The sequence below is a fragment of the Pelodiscus sinensis genome, chromosome 2, assembly GCF_052426305.1.
Source record: "Pelodiscus sinensis isolate ZL-2025 chromosome 2, ASM5242630v1, whole genome shotgun sequence".
NCBI classification, from domain to species: Eukaryota; Metazoa; Chordata; order Testudines; family Trionychidae; genus Pelodiscus; species Pelodiscus sinensis.
In genome coordinates, this window is record NC_143053.1 from 190,639,172 (window position 1) to 190,659,869 (window position 20,698).

General features: G+C 44.4%; 1 protein-coding gene across 1 annotated transcript in view; it reads left to right on the forward strand.

Moving 5' to 3' along the window:
- The first annotated feature begins 1,314 nt into the window (after nucleotides 1–1,314).
- TOP2B (DNA topoisomerase II beta) overlaps nucleotides 1,315–20,698 on the forward strand; it is a 112,511-nt gene continuing 93,127 nt past the window's right edge. The window contains exon 1 of the mRNA XM_006134319.3: nucleotides 1,315–2,024. Within this exon, the coding sequence (XP_006134381.3) occupies nucleotides 1,974–2,024 (51 nt within the window). The 5' untranslated portion in view covers nucleotides 1,315–1,973. The remainder of the gene's footprint in view (nucleotides 2,025–20,698) is intronic.

Consider the following 20,698-nt stretch of genomic DNA (forward strand, 5'->3'; position numbering starts at 1 on the left):
CACCCTCAGGTGCACAGCGCAAAGGCTGTGCCAGCCCTGGGCACGCGGTGTATGGGCAGTGCCAGCCCCTGGGCACACGGCACATGGGTGGCCCCGCTCACAGGTGCACGGTACATGGGCTGTACCAGCCCCAGGCATGTGGCATAAGAGCGTCCCCACCCTGGGCACGTGGCACAGGAGCGGCGCCGGCCCCAGGCGCGCAGCGCATGGGTGCTGCTGGCTCCTGGGCGTGCAACGCAGGAGCGGTGCCGGCCCCAGGAGTACAGAGCATGGGTGGCACCGGCACTGGGCACGCAACGTATGGGTGGCCCCGCTCCGGGGCACGTGTGCAGTCCCGTCCCTGGGTGCCTGGCACGTGAGTGGCCCCGCCTCCAGGCACCCGGCAGCCCCAAAAGGTTGGGGACCACTGAGTTAGTCCAATACAAGGTTACTTCACCCACCTCCTCTTTCACCTCCTATGAGCACACATGGGACTGCCAATAGAGGGCAGTGGCACACCCATACACATTAACTGCAGTGTTTTACTCCTACTTAAGACACATTAAATAAGGCCTTAATGACTTTCTGAAATGCAGCCAAATTGTTAGTTTTTCATTGGATATGGTCCCAGCAGCGCTTTAAAAAAAAATCCAAATTCTAGTTGTAGGCTAACCGGCTGGTAAAAGGCAGAGGGGGCAGAAACAGGGTGGCTACCATGCGTTTGCCCCTTAATAGGTATTCAGCGATCTAATCCGCTTTACAAACCTACACCCCCAACTTTAAACACTAGGAAACGGAAGCCCTGGGGTCTGACAGCAGCAGCAGCAGGAGGCTTACAACTGAAGTGTTCTTGTCCCAGCACATTGCCTCCCTAGGAATCGCCTTCCCCTCGTGGCAGCCCCACTCCCCAGCGACAAACAGGGCCTCCTGCTCCCAGAGGACTCAGGAAAAACCTTCCCGTGCTGGAGAGGGCGCTTCCAGCGAGCTCAGCGCCCAGCAGACCGTGTCCCCGCCCCCGAACGCCGGCTACTTGCCTACACCGGGCGAATTCTCCGCCCCTCCCCCCCCCGGCCTTATCTCAGCCCCCCACCGGCCAACAGCCCCCCGCACCCGTCTTGCATCAGCACCACGGACCGTCCCTAGGACCGCGGCTTCCGCACCGCGATGGAGCGCCCCCGCTTGGCGGGATTCGTCTTCCTTGTTGCTACCCGCAGTGACGTGCGCTAGGCCTAGCTCGGCGCGCTGTTCTTTTTTCTGATTGGCTGGCGGTGAGCGCGGCGGGCCTGTGATTGGCGGGCTGGCTGAGGGCCGGCCCGGCGCTGTTCGGCGGCGGTTATGCCGGACGGGGGCAGCGCAGTTATTGTCTCAGAGCTGGGCCTCGTTGCGGGGGGCGGGGAAGTGACGGCGGCAGCGGCTCGGCGCGGGGGGTTGGGCTGGAGCCGGACCTTTAATCCCGTTTTTACGCTGTTCTCGGGGCCGCTGGGGGCTCGGGAGCCGCCGCCGCGGCGCCGCCGAGGGACCTGCCGCCGCCCCCGCCCGCCGCCTCGGTGTGAGCGAGACCCGCAGGCCGGGCCTGCCTGCGCCGCCGCCCAGCCTCGAGTTTGAGAGCGGCCGGCGGACGAGCGCCTTGTGCGGGCTCGGCGCGCCGGGGCGGCCCGGCCCTGCGCACGCGGAGCGGAGAGTGACCGGGACTTTGTAATACTCGGCTGCGCTCCTCAGCATGACATAGGCGCCGGGCCGGGACCGACGGGCCTGGGGGGCGCGGTGTGAGTGAGTGAGTGAGCGAGCGCGTGTGTGTGTGTGTGTGTGTGGAGACCGGTGCCGTACGCACCCGCAAGCCGGCTGTGTGTGTGTGTGTGTGTGTGTGCGCGCGCGCGCGCAAAGGGTGAACCCGAGCCAGCTGTGCCTGTGTCGTTTGAGGTCAGGGGTGAAGCCCCCTCTCGGCCTCGGTCCTCTTAGCGCGTCCTTATTTATATTGAGGCAACGGGGAGAAAATGGCTAAATCCGGAGGAGGTGGCGGTGGCAGCGGGGGACTGACTTGGGTGGTAAGTTACTTTCCCCACTGTTCTTTTTTGAGACTTGACCCGAAGCGGGGGTTACAAATTTAGGGAACAGATCTTGTGTACACGTTAAGCTAACTATGTGGCTGCTCCTTAATATTTCCATGTGTGACCAAGCCCGAGTGGGACACAACATGCTTGGATGGAATCATAGAATCATAGAACTGGAAGAGACCTCAGAAGGTTATCAAGTCCAGCCCCCTGCTCTAGGCAGGACCAATTCCAACCAAATCAACCCGGCCAGGAAGTTGAGAATGTAGGGGAAAGGTTATAGACATGGAGGGCTTGGTAATGAAACTGGTGGCACTGGGTGAGTTTGGAGTATTTATGGAGACTTCATGGGAGGAAAGCTGCTGTGTTTCATTGGGAGTCAAAGACAAGTTGTTTGAATAGTAAATTGAAGCACTGGAGGAGGTTGGGAGGCTAGGAATAGCGTTTGTTGAATAGAAAGATGGTGCTTGGTCCTGTTGTGAGTAAGGGACTGGACTTGATGACCTCGGGAGGTCCCTTCTGGTTCTAGTATTCTATGATTCTATGTTCTACAGACATCTTGCTCAAGAGTGAGGAAGCACCCATCACCCTTAGAGTTTTGCGCTGCTAGGTTTCAGTTATGCTGGTGATTTCATGCTATCTCTTTTGTAACACCAAAATGAAATGATTTTGGTGTTATGAAAGGGATATGCTGGTCAACTTCAGTCCATACTGACATTCTCCATTTTCAACTGTCTAAAACAGTTTCAAGTTAAGCATCATAATGTTTAGTTTTAATCAGTTCATATCTCACAGTCTAGGAGTAAGGGAAGAGGTGGTCCAGCTGGGATGGTGCATGTTCTTGGTGTACTCAGGAATTAAACTTTACAAACTTCTGAAAAGTTTTCCTTTCAGTTCTTAACTTCTTTTCTTAATATGATCAAACAAGTAAATTTGGGACTGTGGAGATATTAAGTGACTCTAGAATCGGTGAATACTTTTAACCAGTTTAAAAGTTTTTGGCAGTGTAAGGAATAGGAAGGATGGAGAGAAATGTGATCTTGGCTTGTTAACAGAAGGTTTTTCTGGTTCTGTAAAGGAAACAGGAGAGAAGACCTGAAGGGACCCTGTTCCCACGGATGATCAAGAATTCACTGGCATTTGTCTTGCTCAGCATAGAGTTCACAGTAGGGTCATTTCCTTAATATAACTAACAAGAAAAGGCAGCCGAGCTGAATGAGCACTAAAGTAGTAGCATCCTCATCAAAGAGCATACGAAATTGTAAGCCCTATATCAAAGATATTTAATGAGTTCATAAATTATGGATGTTGTACCCTTTGACTACACAATTGTAAATATAGTGCTTATATTTTAGAGGGGGAAAAAGTGATCTGGGACACTACAGGCCTGTTAGTTTGTCCTCAGTTGTTTGCGAGGTCTTAAAAAAAAAAAAAAAAAAAAAAAACTGGAAGAGAGTAGTGGAAGACAGAGAGGTAAATGGCTATTCAGATAAAGTACAGGTGGTTTTATAAAAGATGAATTGGCCAGACTAATTTAACTTCTTTCTTTGGGAGAATAATGAATTTTCTATTAAAAGAAATGTAGTAGAGGTGATCTACCTGGATTTCAGCAAAGCATTTAATACTGGGAGTTTACTAGTTAAACTGTAAGAAATGGGGATTAATACAAGAATTGCAAGGTGGGTAAGGAACTGGTTAAAGGAAAGTCTATAATGAGTCATATTAAAGGGTGAACTGTCAGGCTGGAGGTAGGTTACTAGCATAGTTTCTTAAGGATCTGTCTTCAGACCAATCTTACTTAATATTTTTGTTAAAGACCTTGGCGTTAATTGGAAATGTGTTAATAAAATAAATGGATGATATAAAATTGGGAGATATTGCCAATACAGATGATATTCTAATCCTACATGAAGATTTAGATATCCGTGAACACTGGAATAATGGAAGTGGGTGATATTTAATATTGTAAAGTGTGGTGAGTTCATGCTCTTAAGGGCTAGCAACCAGAGGGTTTTTTTTGTTTAAAGTGGGGACTTCTCAGTTGGAAATGACAGAGGGCAAAGATCTGGGTGTTTTGGTCAATCACTAGATGGCTATGATCTGCCAGTATGATGCGGCCATGGAAAAAGGCTAATTCGATCTTAAGGTATATGAGGTGGGAGAAGGAAGTGTTATTACCATGGTACAAAGCACTGATGAGACCTCATCTAGAAAACTGTGTGTAGTTCTGATTTCCCATTTTTAAGAAAAATTGAGTGGAACAAGTACAAAGAAGGGTTACTACTATGATCAGAGGATTGAAGAATCTTCCTTATGAAGAAGGCTTAAAGGCTCTAAGGGGGATGCTATTGCTCTCTCTAAATATATTAAAGGGATAAACACCTGAGAGGGAGAGGAGCTGGCACAAAAACAAATGTATGTAAATTAACTGTTGACATATTTAGGCTTGAAATTAATGGTTAGAAACCTCTGCCTAGAGAAGTTAAGTTCTGCAACAGTCTTCCCAGGGAAATAGTGGGGGCAAACATCTTATTTCAAAACTCAAACTGAGCTTGACAAATTGATGGAGGAGAAGATATGAGGTTGTCTACAATGGCATATGGTCCATTGACGACTGCATTTACCATACATCTCTAATGACTTGTGAGGGGAATGCTAGAACTACAGAGGGTTCTGAATTACCACAGAGAAATATTTCAGAGGTGTTTTATTGGTTGGGCCCACCCACATATTAAAGTCTAACTGGTAGGTAGATTTGGGATCTGTTGGAATTTCCCCTCAAGGTCAGACTGTAGATACCTGAAGGTTTTTACCTTTCTGTGCAGTTTGGTGCAGAGGTCACTTGCTGACTTCTAACTGGAATAATTCTTGAAGTTTTAAAATCAAGCTATGAGGACTTCAGTAGCTGAGCCAAGATTATGGGCCTATTGCAGGAGTGAGTCTGTGAGGTTTTATGTCCATTGCAGAGACTAGGGGCACGTCCAGATTACATGGCTCAGTCGACAGAGCCATATACATTAGAGTTATAGGCAAAGGGAAATGAAGCGGCGATTTAAATAATCGCTGCTTCATTTAAATTAAAATGGCACGGCGTGGCAACCAATCAGCTGTTTGGTGGCACAGCGCTGTAGTCTGGATGCTCCGCGGTCAACATCAAAGGCATTTGTCGACCTCCCTATTATGCCTCGTGGGATGAGGTTTACCAGGGAGGTCGATTAATGCTTTTGATGTCGACGCGGAGAGTCCAGACTACAGCGCTGTGCCGCCAAACAGCTGATCGGTACAGTGTGGCAGCAGTTTTAATTTAAATGACGTGGCGATTATTTAAATTGCCGCTTCATTTCCCTTTGCCGAGTAAACAAATCTACATGACTCTGTCGATGGAGCCATGTAGTCTAGACGTGCCCTGGATGATTTTGGTGATCCCTGCTGACCTTAGTCTATGTATACTTGTTATGGCACTCCCTCCCTTCATAAGCTCAGATGCAGTCCGGTATCCCAGTTACCACCTTCCAGTTTTCATAAGAGGAGAAAACTAGCTGTGGAATAGAGATTAACTGACCCTGCATGTGTGTTCTGGTGGGCTGAGTATACTTTACAAGGCTATTTTTCAATAAAGATATAATTTATATTGATTTTTTTATATTGAAAACTAGTGTGGCAAAAGTTTCTTGTTATGCCAGTTTAAAAAAATCATAATTTAGATATGGGAGGTACTTATTACTATTAGATCATTACTTTTTCTAGTACTTTGTCCAATCTAGTTCTTAATGTCAGGTTTTTAGTAGTTTAGAGAGAGACCTGGAGAATGGAGTATGTTGTGCTATAGTGTGTGGGGACATGAATCCAAGAATTAGATGTATAGATCATGTAGATAGTGAACTTTATAATTTTTGCAGCTGAATAGTTTTTTGTTTTTACAATTTTTAAGCTTGTTTTTTAAATCTGCAGTGGGAAAGGTACTAGCACTTTTGGGATCCTTTGTTTTCCCTCTTCTTTTAATGACTACATTGAAAAATGTATCCGTCGTTGTTCTTTTTAGGTCAGGATAGGGATCTAACAGTTACGAAGTTTTAACTGAGTCCAGTGAACAAATGAGGTGTGTAGTCCTCCAAGTCTTGTGCTTTGAAATGTTGAAAATAGCTCATCTCTAAGAACCACACCTTTCCAGTACCAATTGTAGTAGGTAGGTACCTGAAAAAGGTGTATAAGAAGACACTTAAAAAACAACAAATAGTCTAGTAGAACTTGTTTTGGTAGTCTTTAAAGTGCTACCAGACTATTTGTTGTTTAAGTTTTTCCAGTTACAGACTAACTCGGCTACCCCTCTGAAGTATAAAGAGACAGTTCGCTTTAATTAGCAGTTTATTCCTAACAGTGGTGAGCAACCTGCAGCCCATGGACTGCATATGGCCCATCGAGGTTCTGTGTGTGGCTTACAAGACAGTTTGTTTACCATTGCCCAAGTGTAGAGTTGCCAGGTTCCACTGGTTTCCATTCACATAGGTTTTTTTCCTATTGACATTACTGAAGTAGCATGCACATAAACCAAAGGCATGTGAAGTGAGGTGAGTGCTGATTGCATACAACCCTGCAATCAAAGCACTGCTACAGTTCAGTTGACATAGCCTGCAAATTCTAGGCATGCAAGCACAATTAGCAAAACTACCCTATCCAAGGAGGCTATATGGGTTATGACAGTCTTGTGGCCCCACTAAGATCAAGGGCTGCTCATGCAGTCTATTTGCTAGCCTATGTTGTCTATTGCTGACTTGTATTCTGATCTTCATGTCCTCATGCACAAGTGATGTAGTTGCCTTTCTCCGAGTAAAAGGTTTGTACCTAATTTTCCCTATCTACTTGAAACTCACACTGCTCTATTCTCTTCAGCTCACTCTATAGTTCAGTTTCCCAGATTCCAACTTGGGTGTCTTCTGTAAAATTGATCAGCTGACTTAACTTAGACGCCTGGCAGATATGACCAAGTAGAACAGGCTCCAGTGTTACTTGTTTAATTGGTCTAAAACAACTAACTCTGCATACAGTGTAATCCAAAAGATATCTCTTCTTATATAGACAGAGCCCAAGTTCTCAACTCTATGATGCAATAGTAAGCAAATATCAGTTCTTTACAGCTTTCAGGTGCTTCACATCTTGAAAATGCTCTTCAGAGCTACAGGACCAAGAAACCACTATTTTAAGAGGTTGATAATGAGACCATCTATAGCTTGAGGGCACTGGTTCAACCAATAACTGAGAGGTTACCATTTGATGTCAATAGTAACTGAGAAGTTTTCATTTGATGGTGGTTTAGTAGTTTGAAATTAGTTTGGTCTTTGGTTTGGCATTGAGTTAAATGGGTTTAAACTGGTTTGTTGACTTTATTTCAGTTTGAGTGGCTTATTTTTGTTTTGCCAAATCTCATCCTGGTCAATATAATATAAACAGGAATAAGCCTGGTTTAAACCAAAACGTATGTCCTCAAGTTTAGCACCAGTTGAAATAAATCGGTTTGAATTTACACCATAAGTTAAATTTGCATGTAGTTTAGGGATATAAATATCCATTGAAGTTAACTGGTTAAACAATACACAGGAAACCCCTGAGATGCGACCATCCGAGTTGCGACCCCCCCCCCCCACTGCACTTACAAAAATGGTTGTAAGTGTGGAAGGGCCTGAAAACGCCTGACTTATGTCCTCTGCCTGCTTTACGATAGTGCATGGCGCCTATCGTAAATGAGTGTTCGTGTTATGACGCCCCCGACTTGCAACACTTCCCAAGGAACCGATCACATCACAGGTTGGAGGCCTCCTGAAATTGTAATAATTTAACTGGTTAACTGTGAGGCTGGGGACCCAGCTGGTTCATGTCATGGTTGGGATATGGGATTGCTATTACTGGGTATGCATACCAATAAGGCTAATTCTTACTGGGTAACTGATTAACCTCTTACATCCCTAATGTAGACAAGCCCTTACTCTAGTTTATAGCGGAGAACTGCGTATGTCAAGCCATCACCAGTTTGTATTCATTGTACTCTTATTGGCAAGATCCAATCAAAAAGTCAGTGATTGAAAGAAAATGAATACCAAACAACCTTCTCACTCATAGAAATGTTCACAGGTTAGAACGGATCATTGCATTTCATTGTGAAGTAACTGGTAGTGTATCTTGTGCTGCTTTTCTGAGAAATAAGACTTAAGTCAATGCAGCATGTTTCAAACATACTAAATCTGCACACTACAATAATGCACAACAGAACTAAGAGGTTTTTTTTATTATTGTCTTATTGGCAGTGAGTATTAGATTTAGGGACATTAAGATGTGGTTAATTGGCTAATTGAGTAGTTGATAGAATTTTTATTGACTACTTGATTAGTCGATAAGGGAAGGCAGCCCGGCTCCTGCCGGGTCTGGGACCTACCCCCACAGCCACTCTGCAATTTAAATGTAGTAAGAACTGGACTGCCTGCCCACCGAGCTTTTAGAACATTTAAACTACAGAGCTTCAGTGAGGGAAGGTCCGGGACCCCAGCATGAGCTGGGCTGCCTACCCGGCCAGAGCAGCCTCTGTTCACAGCCAGCCCAGGGCACCGTGGACAGGGACTGCTTTGTGTCAGCAGCCCCTGTCTATGGGGGTCCCATCAGATGGGCTGCTCTGTGAGATGCAAAGCAGCCCCTTCCTGCGCCAAGCCTGGGCCTGCTACATCTCTAGTTACATACTTGGCAGTTGTTATTGCCATAGATGTTTTGTGGTGATGAATGGAGTTGGGGAAGGAGCTCTCCACAGTTGTAAATGGAAAGGCTGGTCATTCATGAATCTGAAAGTCCATTCACACAGTGTGACAACATCTGTAATAAGGTGTGTAGTAATGGCTCCTGCCAAAAGCAGTATATTGAATTGCTCCTCCCGCTCCAAGATATCTACGGTTTAGTAAAATCAAAACCTAAGTTGCATGGGCTGTCATGCAGTACACATCATTATAAACTTTTAAAAACAAGTTGGGCAAACACTCATCAGGAATGATCTAGATTTACTTGGTTCTGCCACAGTGAACTTAATGATTTCTTGATGTCACTTCCAGCCATACATTTCTATGGTTATTTGACAAGTCTTGTCACTTCTCATAGAATCATAGAAGGTACAGGGTGGAAGAGACCTCAGGAGGTCAATTATTTCAACCTGCTTAGAACAGGGCCAACTATAAGGTGGAAAGAAAGCTTTTGACTACAGGTTGCATCTCCCAAAACTCGAATTCTCTGGTCCAGAACATGGAAGTTCCTGTATCAGAGAACTCCAGTAGTGTAGTGGCAGGAGGGCAATCCAAGAGGGTCTGGATTGAAGCTGCAGGACGGGGCAGAAGCTGGCATTAGCCCTCGACAGCCTGCAGCACTGGGGCTGGGTCAGGACAGCTCCCAGCAATGCAGGATCGGGCCTGTGACAGCCTGTGGCAGTGTGGGGCTGGGGCCAGAACCCCGGGCAGCCCGTGGAAGTGGGACCAAGGCTGGGGCTGGTGATAGCCCTCATCAGCGTGGGCTTGAGCTCTGAACAGCCTGCAGAAACAGGGTCAGAGCCTGTGGGCTGCTGCAGGGCAGGAGCCCGCATTCTTTGTAGTCCTCAGCAGAGGGACCAGTTCCGGGGCTGGAGAAAGCCTCAGCAACCCATTGCAGTGTGGGGCTAGGGCCCCAGACAGCCCGTGGAAGTGGGGCCAGACCCCGCAAACTGCCATGGGGCTGGGACTAGATCCCAAGCACCTGGCAGCTGACCAGGCTCAAGAGCCAGACCCAGCAGCCTGTGAAGTGTGGCACTGAAGCGTATGGGCTGCTGGAGCCCAGAAGGCAGCCTGGCAGGAGCTGGGTGATGTCGTTCTGCCTCTTCTCCCCAGCTGGCAGAGTCAGTGGCTGGGAGCAGTTGTAGGAAACCATATCTAGTCCAGCAAATTCCCTGGTTTGGGTCTGGTCAGGTCCCAAGGGTGCCGGATAAAAGATGTCCATCCTGTAGAATTTGATCATCCCATGTCCTTTTTTGGAACTGACAATATTAAAACTTTCCAAGATAACTTATTAAAATGTATTAAAGTAAATCCAATAACCAGGATTAGTTGATAAATGCACCATTTTTATTAAATGGTAGGGAAACAAGCAAATCTTTGTACTAGGAAGGTGATTTCATTACAAGATTTTTTTTTTTTTTTTTTTAAAGAGGGGGTTATAATCTGGTATGTTGATGATTATATGATTTACCAACAAATAGGAGTATAGTAATAATGAAACTTCCCTTAAAAGTCAAACAATTTTTTATTCTACTTGTTGCTTGGAATTATTTCAATTATGAGTCCTTGTGGATAAAATTAGTCTGAAACATGCTACTTTTGTAACGCTCAAAATTTCTTGTTATATTGTTTGACTTCTACATTTTTTTTAAATGTCAGTGGTTATTCTGTATCTGATTCTTAATCAAACTTTTTTAAATATAAGGAAGACAAGGGAGGACTTAAACTAAAACAGATGTACAAAAAGCCCTTCCACAAAAATAGTGTTAGATATGACTTAGATTTTTTGTAAAGCAAACAGTTAGTACACGATTTGGAACAGATTTCAAAGGATTATGTTAATATCTCCCTAAAGTTTAATTCTTTAATCGGCATTAATCTCAAAGTATCAGTTCATAACAAGTGTCTAAAATTAGGAATGGTTACTTCTGGATTACTGTAGCATTTCCCATGCTTTTGAAAGCTGAGGCCCTCCCTGCCACCTCAGGAAAAAGAAACTACAGGTTGGATCTCCCTGGTCTTGCTCCCTCAGGATCTGACTGGTCCCGGACAAGAGTGTTTTACAGACCAGGAAAGATTTTGAGTCGGGACCAGCCTCTCCACTGGGTTCCTCTCCCTAGATACCTGCCACTGCTGCCACAGCCTCCTGCCTGAAGCAGCCTTGTGAGCTCCACAGCCCAGGGAGTGGCAGCTTTGTAGACCTTCGTGACCCCACCAGCTGTGAACTCTGTATCCCGTTCCCCAGCTTTGCTGGCTGCAGGCTCAGCACCCTCCCACCCCTTTTCCTGTCCCCGCTCTGGCCTCCTTCCCAGGCCCGCTGGCTGTCCGCTCTGTGCCATTCCTCCCCGCAGGCTCTGGCGCCCTCACTGGCAGTGGGTTCTGATGCCCTCTGGGCTCCACTGGCCCTGACAGACAGCTCTGCTCCCAGGTGCTGACAACTTCTATGCCTGGGGTGCTCTAGTCCAGCAACATCCATAGTCCTTCTGGACCACAGAGTCCGGGACCACAAAGTTTCAACCTGTAGTGACATTCACCTTTTGTCATGCCTACTGAAAATGATCAGTCACTCAGCCTAAATCTACACGGCTGCAGAAAGTCAGCCTAAGATATACAACTCCAGCTATATGAATAAAGTAGCTGGAGTCAAGTTACTGCAAGGTCTATGCTGCAGGGGGTCATCGGGAGATACTCTCCCATCAACTTTCCTTTTCTCCTCTTGTCTGGGATAGAGTGACAGGGTCAATCAGAGAGCAATCTGTGATTGATTTAGTGCATCTAGTGAAGACTAGAGATGTGAATATGTGGGCGAGAACACGGTTAACTGATGAGCCTGGGTTCTCCATTACATGCAGCCCCCCTTCTCCCCTGCTGCCTATGTATCAGAGGCAGCAGTGGGGGAGGAAGGTGGGAGCTGGTATGTGTGGGAACCACTTGTTTTCCCTTCCCTTACAGCTGCCTCTGATACAGATGGGAGCTAGTATGCACAGAGAGCCGGATTTTAAGCCACCTACACACCTGTGCTTCTGCCTCTGATACAGGGAGTGGGGAGGAAGAGAAGAAATGAGAGCTGGTGTTCACAGGGATCCATCTTAAAAGCTGGCTTCCTGTGAGCAGTGGCGCTCTTCTCCCTTTTTTCCCCCCTCCACGTGTAAATGTGTATCCACTGAAAATTTCAGCTACACATTTACATGAATAATCACATTTTAACATCCCTAGTAAAGACCTGCCAAATCGATTTGTCAATTACCCACCCTATAGTATAAATGTAGCCTCAGAGTGGATTGCATAGATGTTCATAATGCTACTGGTCCTTTCTTAACTATTTTTCTGTTCATGATATGTAAGTAATGTTTGAAGTAATATAGTATCTGATTTAGTATCCATAAAAATAAATGGGTCAGGCTGTCTGCATCATTTAACCTTGAAAATATTACCTGAGTGTGTGTTCACAACCATAATAGCTTGAGACTTTTTAAAGCTGAGAGTCTGGAAAATAATCGAGGTCTTTCCCACCTCACTTGTTCTTTCTCATCTCTCCCAAGGAGAGAAAAGTCTAGGTGAAAAGTTAACAAATATTGTTTTAGTAAAACTGAATTTTAAGCCATATGTTTCTTTCTTTCAGCAGTTTTAAAGGGCAGCCTTAAAGTTGATTTCTTGTGAGAAATTTAGCATGTGTATAAGTTTGGATCATTTTTTTTAATTAAACATTGGAACACGAACTGTCTTTCATTACGGTTGACAGTCTCCGTTAGAGCTTCTCTTCCCCTCATTTAATCAGTCTACTTAAAAGTAAATCGAATAAGCAGACTGAATCAGATGGTTTTCACTTGATTACATTGAAAACGAAGGGATAGCTTTCAGTTTTGAACGTTTCAAAGAGCTACTTTTCTTTCTTCTGCTACAGCAGACTTTGTTGAAACAATGTCCAATAATCTCCTTAGATAACCCCTCCATAATTCATTGAGACTTGTTTTAAGGACTCTGTTTAAAAAAAAAAAAAAATTCTTGACTTTTTATTTTGTTTGTTTTTGTTTGTTGCCAGTTGTAAAACATACACACTACTTGCCTGCCTTAACTATTCATACAGTGTTGTCCTGGCTTGGCTTTTTTTTATTTGCTTTGCAAACTCATTGGGCAGGGACCATCCTTCACTGTCTATATGCCTGAAGCAAGAAGATTCTGGGTGATTGATTGGGACTTTTGAGTCCTGCTTTAATATGAGCAATGGATTAGAAATCATTTAGCCAAAAATTCTGATTATTGAAAGCAAGTAGGAACATTTTCTAAATATATGTATGTCCAAGACCATCAGCTTCTAAATAATTAAAGGTCCTGTTTTTTTTTTGAAAAGCTTAGCCTGTTTGATACACAAAAATATATATAAACAAGGCCTCAGTGATGTTTCTTTTCTTTCTTGCGGATTTGTAGGCAGGCCTGTGCTAACACTTTTTCTGTCCAGTAGCAGAACAAGTGGAGCTATGGTGACTCCTGCTGTATTCTTCACATTCTTCTTGTCCTTGGCTTTTGAGGATGGGGACTGAAGATCTGCATCTTCATGTTCCTTCCACTCCCCATCTGCATTTAGGCCTTCTTTTTCCATCTTTCTGCTTAGCCAGCTGAGGTTATGCCTAAAACAGTGGTTCTCCACCCTTTCAGACAACTGTACCCTTTTTTAGGAGTCTGATTTGTCTTGTTGCATACCCCCAGTTTTACCTTACTTCAAAACTACTTGCTTACAAAATCATATATAAAAATACAAAATGTCACACTATTAATGAAAAATAGCTTACTTCCTCATTTTTATATGTATGAAATTCTAGTTTGCATTGACTATACTGGTAGTGCTGTTTATGTAGCTGGTTGTAAGACTAAGCAATTATCCAGATGAGTTGATATCCCGTCTGGAAGACTCCTGTGAACACTCAAAGGTTACCTATCCTGGGTTGAAAACCACTGGAACACGCCTATTCTAAAACACGTTCTCCTTCAAGCCCTGCCTTAAAATTCTCTTCTGCAGTGTCTGCAAAAAAGACAACGGTTAGGTAGTTGTGTTGTGACAATTCTCTTCTGGTGTCTGGTATTATTTAATTGTTTCCTTGTGTTCCTTTTTCAGTTTGAAACAGTGTGGATTGATTTAGAAATAGATTTTAATCTTGTTTTGCATTTTTTAAAAAGTTATTTGCCTAGACAGCATTTGAGTCTCATTAGTTAGTAAGTATTAAAATGTTGACTGGCAACTAAATTTAGCCTTTATGATAAACTTTGTACTTTTGCTGAACTATACATTTTAGCAATTATATGGTTTTGAGATTAATTTTTACATTTCTATCACATTAGACAATGGGAAGTGATACATTTCTTATGTCCTCGATGAAATATTCATGGTTTGTATCAAGATGAGTTTGAATAGAAATTAAAATTAAAATAAATGCACAAAAACTGCATCCTAAGTTTTCTCAAGAAGTCTTTAATGTACAAAGTAAGAAAAATGTTTAGCAAAACATGTTTTGCATTTAAAAGTGATTTGTTAAGCAAAAGTAATACTTGTAGTTAGTGAACTAAACTCACTGTTTCTGTTCACCGCATTCAATAAAAATTTGAGACGTTAATAGGTCTCATCTCATTGTCCCTCTTGGGCACTCTTAGCTTTATGGAGCAAGGGCTGTTAATTTAAAAAAGTCTCTAAATACTGCAATTGAATTGTCCATCTGCTTTTGCTCATATAGGCATTAGCATAGTTACTCATATTAACTATGTTCAGTCAATAAGTAGCCATAAGAAAGGAGGAGATTATGTCTTCTGGTAGAAAGCGCTCACCTGCAGCCATTCCCATTATTGAGCAAGGTTGGATGGGATGATGACTGTTTCCAAATTGAGTAGAAGAACAGAGAGGTAGGTATGGAGAAAGGAAAACTTCTTATTTTCTTCCCTGCAAAATCCAGATAACCCCCGATATGTGGGAGAGGGGAACTAGGTGGCAAAGTTTAGCAGTCAGCATGTGAAAAGTTTCAGAGGCTGTCTTTATCCAGAACATTAAATTAAAACCTTGTACATGCTGAAGAACTTTGTGTCAGGCTACATCTACACTACAGCAGAAAGTATACTTAAGGTATGCAGCTCTAGCTACACGAATAATGTAGCTGTAGTCAACATACTTTTAAGTCAAGATACTGTGGCGGGTCAATGGGAAAACTCTCCCATCTACTTCATTTACTCTTCTTGTCCAGGGTAGAATCCAGGGTTGACCAAAGAGTGATCTGCGGTCAGTTTGGTAAGTCTTCATTAGATTAGCTAAATCAATTGCCAGTGGGTTATCTCAGAGCATTGATTTGGGCTGTAGTGTAGATGTAGCATCAGAGTAAAAATAGGTTTCTTCTCTTGCTAGTTGAGAGGCTTCACTGATTGGTAAGAGAGCAGGCGATCATCAGAACATGAGAGTATTGTACTTTTTCATGCTGAACAGTTTAAGAAGTAGAACTCAGTTAACCAAATGGCACTGAACTCTGTTTAAATTTTTCTTGATAAGTAGATTTTTGTCAGTGTAATTGATGTTAATAGTAAATTACTTTTGGGAAAGAGTCATATCCTTTTCTGCTGAAACATGATGCTCCATCTTCAATTAATAGTCAGGGCTTAAAGTCTGGTGGAATTCCTTTTTAAAGTTGTGGTCCAAATAAGGAGCCATGTCAAGAAGACTTTCCCATGAACTTCTGAGGGAATAATGGTAGAGGGTGGGAAGATGTAGAGAACAGACATAAATGTCATATATCTAAGGTTGAATTCTTGCTGATCCAAATGGCTTCAGTTTTCTAGATTTCTCTTTGTTTACTTCCTTCTATTTCTCTGTATTGTTATAAATAAATATCTGTCTAAAATTCCTGCAATTCTCTCCTTAGAGTTCGCTGCAAGATTGGGGTCAGAGGTTTTAATCAACTTACTGGGTTTGCGAAAAATTAATGATCTGTAAAATCTCAAAATACAATTTAGTGTACATTTCAAATACATAAACGATTCAAATACATAAAATAGTTTAGTGTGCTAGATTAATATTTGTAATATAATGACAAACTTTAATAGTTCTCAAATAGTTGTTACATAGTCATGTAAGATGAAAGTGTAGATATATAATGTCCTGGGGTGGTTTTGTTATCTTAAAGGAAGAGGTATGAGACTGATTTCTTTCAAAATTTTAACTGTTCCATGTGAAAAAACATGAAAATGGGATTTGTCTCATTAACTTCTATTTGTTATCTGGTCCATAGTATTAAGTGAAATATACTGTTGCTGTTTCTTTGCCTCCTAGAATCTTAATCTGTTGTAATGGCTGTAATTAATCATTTGCTGCATTTTTATAGGGTAATATCATAAGCATTAAAGTGCTGTTCCGCAAAAGAATTGTTAAAATATACTCTACATTATATAAATGCAAGTTCAGCAATAGTTGTATACTATAAAGTGGCTACTCAGCAAGCATAAAACTATACCTGTAACAGTTCTATAGTTAGAATAGGACTAGGATTGTACAACTGTTCCTGATTTTTGTATTTCTGTAAAATTTGCGAAAGAAAAGCCAGAAATTTTGCACGGACACACACATTCTCTTCTTTTATTTTAGATAATAAAGGATGGAATCTAGTTGGATAACTTGTAAATTACTTCTGGAGAGAATCTCTTTCCCTACATGGTCCTTTTTATGTTGCTGTGGCAGCACTGAAGGACCATAAGAGTCCTGAATCTGGCTTGGGATCTTCCTTTTGAGGCACATCTCAGCACAAAATCTTCTTTTGAAAAAAATCTAAAAGTGATCCAGATCCTCACTTTGTGTAAATCAACATGGCTTCCTTGAATTCAGTGGAGCCATGTCACTTCATACCAGACAAGAATCTGGCCCAGTATGTCACTTGCATTCAAACATGCATTTTTCTTTCTTGTAAGCCCAAAGTATTCAAAAATTTCACCTCCATTTAAAAACTGGTTCATGAGCCTAGTTTTATATTTTTGGGAGCCAATAAAATTTTTTTTTCTAACTACAAGCATAGTAAACAGCTCAAACTCCCATGTAGCATTTATAAAGGTTTTTATTAGAGATGTAAAATTTCGATTATTTGGCTAATCGTTTGCATCAACTATTTGATTTGTCGTTAAGGGTGTTTCTGCCTTTTAAGTGTAGCAGCAGCCCCAGGGTTGTTAAGAAGGTCATATAGTGATAGAAATGTAGCCGTGTTAGTTAAGAAGGTCATGTGAGTCAGTATCAAATGTTGTACTAATGTCTAGTCTTACTAGTCTACTGCTTCCCCTTATCCTCAAGGCTTCATATCCTATCAAAGAAAGCCATCAGATTGGTTTGACATGATTTGTTCTTTACAAATCCATGCTGGCTTTTACCTGTCACCTTATTATCTTGCAGATGTTTGCAGATGCATTCCTTAATTGCTTGCTCCATTATGTTAAGCTGACTGATCTGTAGTTTCCTGGGTTGTTCTTATTTCCCTTTTTATAGATGGGCACTATATTTGCCCCTTTCCAGTCTTCTGGAATCTCTCCCAACTTCCATGACTTTTCAAAGATACCATCTAGATGTTTCATCAGTCTTTAAGTGTTTCCTGACTCTTTGTTGTTTGCTAATTAATGGTTCTTATCTCCCCCCTTTCACTATCTAGTCTTTAGGTGCTTATAGACTTGCTTTCCCTTGATATATTTTTTTACCCACTGCCTTTTCTTGTCTCCTTCCCCCCCCCCCTCCAATTTTCCCTTCTTCCACCCCCCCCCCCCCCCGCCCATCTCCCCTATTTATTTTGGTTCTAGACAGCCAACATTCTGGTCATCTGTTTGCATAGCTTATTTCAAGTTAAGCTCTGCTGTGTAGACGCACCCTTAAAAATCATATGTGATTTCATAAAACACTCTCCTTTTGGTTGCTGTTCAATTTATTTGGCCTCACTGGCAAGCTCCTGTGTCTGCAGTTCAATCTGGTTTTCCAGCCTCGCTTTTTCCATACCAATCATGATTTTACAGACCTCCATTTGCCCCCCCTTTAATCTCTCCTCTTTTCTAAGATGAAAAGTCCAAAGCTTTTTAATCTCTCTTCATATGGGACCCCTTCCAAGTCCTTAATTTTTGTTGCCCTTTTCTGAACCTTTTCCAATGCCAGTATATCTGTTTTGAGATGAGGTGACCACATCTGTATACAGCAGTGTATCCCAATTTTATTTGGCCGAGGAACCCTTTTCAGTTTTTCAGAATTTCAAGGAACCCCTAAGATTTGTCAAGCCAAAAAAAAGGGGGGGGGGAGGAGAGAGGGACCCACCAATTCATGAAAATCACATTCCTTCCCCAAGACCCCCCCACCTTCCTTCCGTGAAGCCTCATCTGCTCTGTTCCCCTCCTTTCCATCACTTGCTATCCCCAGCCCTTATACCTGTTTCAACCTAGTGAGAGTGAGGTGTGGGGTGGGAATGAGGGATTTAGGTGTGGGAAGGGGTGAGAAGTACAAGGTCTGGGAGGGAATTTGGCTGCAGGAGAAGGGGCTGTTGGTTCGGGGAGGGGAGAACCAGGCTGGGGAGTGTTGGGTTCAGGTGGAAGGTTGGGGTGCTGAACAAGCCAGGGCTTGTGGATGTGAGGGTGCAGGAGTTTGGGCTGGATATGTGAGGGACTCAGGGCAAGAAGGTTGTGAGTATGATGGGCTCAGGACACAGATTTGTGATGTGTGGATGGTGGAGGAATGTTGTGGCAGAAGACTGAGGATGTGGGGATGCAGGAGTTTGAGGATGTAAGAGGCTCAGGACAGGGGGTTCCAGTGTATGATAGGCTCAGATTTGGGGTCAGGTGATGCAGGAGTGTTATGATGCTGCAGTGAAATGGGGGTTTGGTCCCAATTGGGGTCTTGTTGGCCAGGCTTCATTTTTAAATAAAATGTCAAACTCAAAAGGTTTTAGCATTGTCTTTATATATGAGAGGGGTGAGGAACCTGTTCTGAGTCAAAGGTCACTGACCCACAGAAAAGTCATTTGGGGCCACACAAGTGAGATGCAAAAAACAAAACAAAAACCCTCCAAAAAAAACCCCAAGCCTCACTAATGTGGTCCCAGATCTGCTGGTGGGGGTAGGGAACAGAGTGCTAGTGGGTGCTGGGGCTGGGGAGAGGGTGCTGCTGGGTGCAAGCATGAATGGCAGGGTGCTGGGGCCAGGGCCAGGGTGGTGCTGAGTATTGGGGTGTGAGGCAAGGTGCTGGGGCCAGGGCGGTGCTAGGTGCTAGGGTGGATGGCAGGGCTGCCAAGGAGCAGGATAGGGATGGGGTGCAGGATCTGGGAAGGAGGTGGGCGGAAGGGGGCAAGGTCTGGGTGGTAGGTAGGGTGAAGAAGCAGGCTAGATGTTGGGTGTCTAGCCAGAGGGAAGGAGCAGGAGCAGATTGGGGATAGGGTGTCTGGCTAGGAGGAAGAGTGCAAGGAGCGGACTTGGGTAGGAGTTGGACCTCCCTCATCTGGCACCCTCTGGACCTGACTGGTGCCAGATGAGGAATTTTTGGTCCAAGGGAGGTCATTTCAGGGCTCCTGGCTTCTGCCCCCGTCCCCACTAGGCTTCTTTGTACCTCTATCCCCTGCAACCCAACTGAGCTGCCCACCCCTGCTGGTTTCCTGCACCTCCCCCAAAACTATCCCCCACAATCCAAGGGAGCGCAGCACCAGTTCCCTGCAGCCCCTCACAGCCCAGCTGAGCTGCCCGTCTGTTCCGTATGCCCTCCCCCGTCCACCTCAGCCCAGCTGAGCCCTGCACTGATTCCCTGCATGCCTCCCCCACAGGACTGCTGAACCCCATTTCCCTGCACTTCCTCCAAGCCCCGCAAAACTGCTTAGCTAAGTGCCGATTCCCTGCCCCTTACTCCCCTTGAGTCTAGCCCCGGTTTCCGGCACCTCCCTCCTCCTGCAGCCAAACTGAGCTCTGAGTTCCTCCCCCCCACACACATCCCCCACCCCACAGCCCAGCCCAGCTCCCCGGACCTCCCCACTCTGCAACCCAGCTGAGCTCAATTTCTCTGCACCTTCCCCCAAACCATGCAGACATGCTGAGCCAATGCTGATTCCCTGCCTCTGCCACCTCCCTCCCTCCCTGTGGCTGTGTCTACACTGGCACGATCTTGTGCCAAAGCGGCCGCTCTTGCACAAAAATTTGCTGCCTGTCTACACTGGCCGTGTGTTCTTGCACAAGTACACTGTTGGTCTCATGTATGAAATCAGGGCTTCTTGCGCAAGAACTACGATGCTCCTGCTCAGGAATAAGCCCTTGTGTGCAACTATTCTTGCAGAAGAGGCCAGTGTAGACAGGCAACATGAATTTCTTGCACAAGAAAACCCTATGGCTAAAATGGCCATTGGCACTTTCTTGGACAAGCGAGTGTCCACACTGCCATAGATGCTCTTGTGCAAAGCACATCTCGCACATGGCAGTGTGGATGTGTTCTTGCACAAGAACTCTTGCACAAGATGTTCTTGCGCAAGAAACAACCAGTGTAGACATAGTCTAAGAGTTTCCTCACATGAGCAAAATGAATTTTGGGTTGTGCACCAGTATTGAGTTCATGTGGCTTGTTTGGATGTGCCACCCAAGTTATTAATAAATATTTTTAAACCTCTACCTTTTCCCTCTGCTGCCATGTCTCCTCCCCTTGCTCCATCAGCTCCCCTGGTGCCTGCTGTCCCCCCACTCCTCACCCTCCTCTGCTGTCCTGACTCCTGCTCTTCTCACTGTCCTCAGCCCTCCTGCAACCTGCCCCCCTTCACCAGCCCTTCTCTCCTCCCTGTGCCCACTCCTCCATTAGCCCCACTCTGATCATGTGAGCTACCCCTCCTCATCCCCTCTTCTAACACCTCCTTCTACAAACCTGCCCTGTGTCTC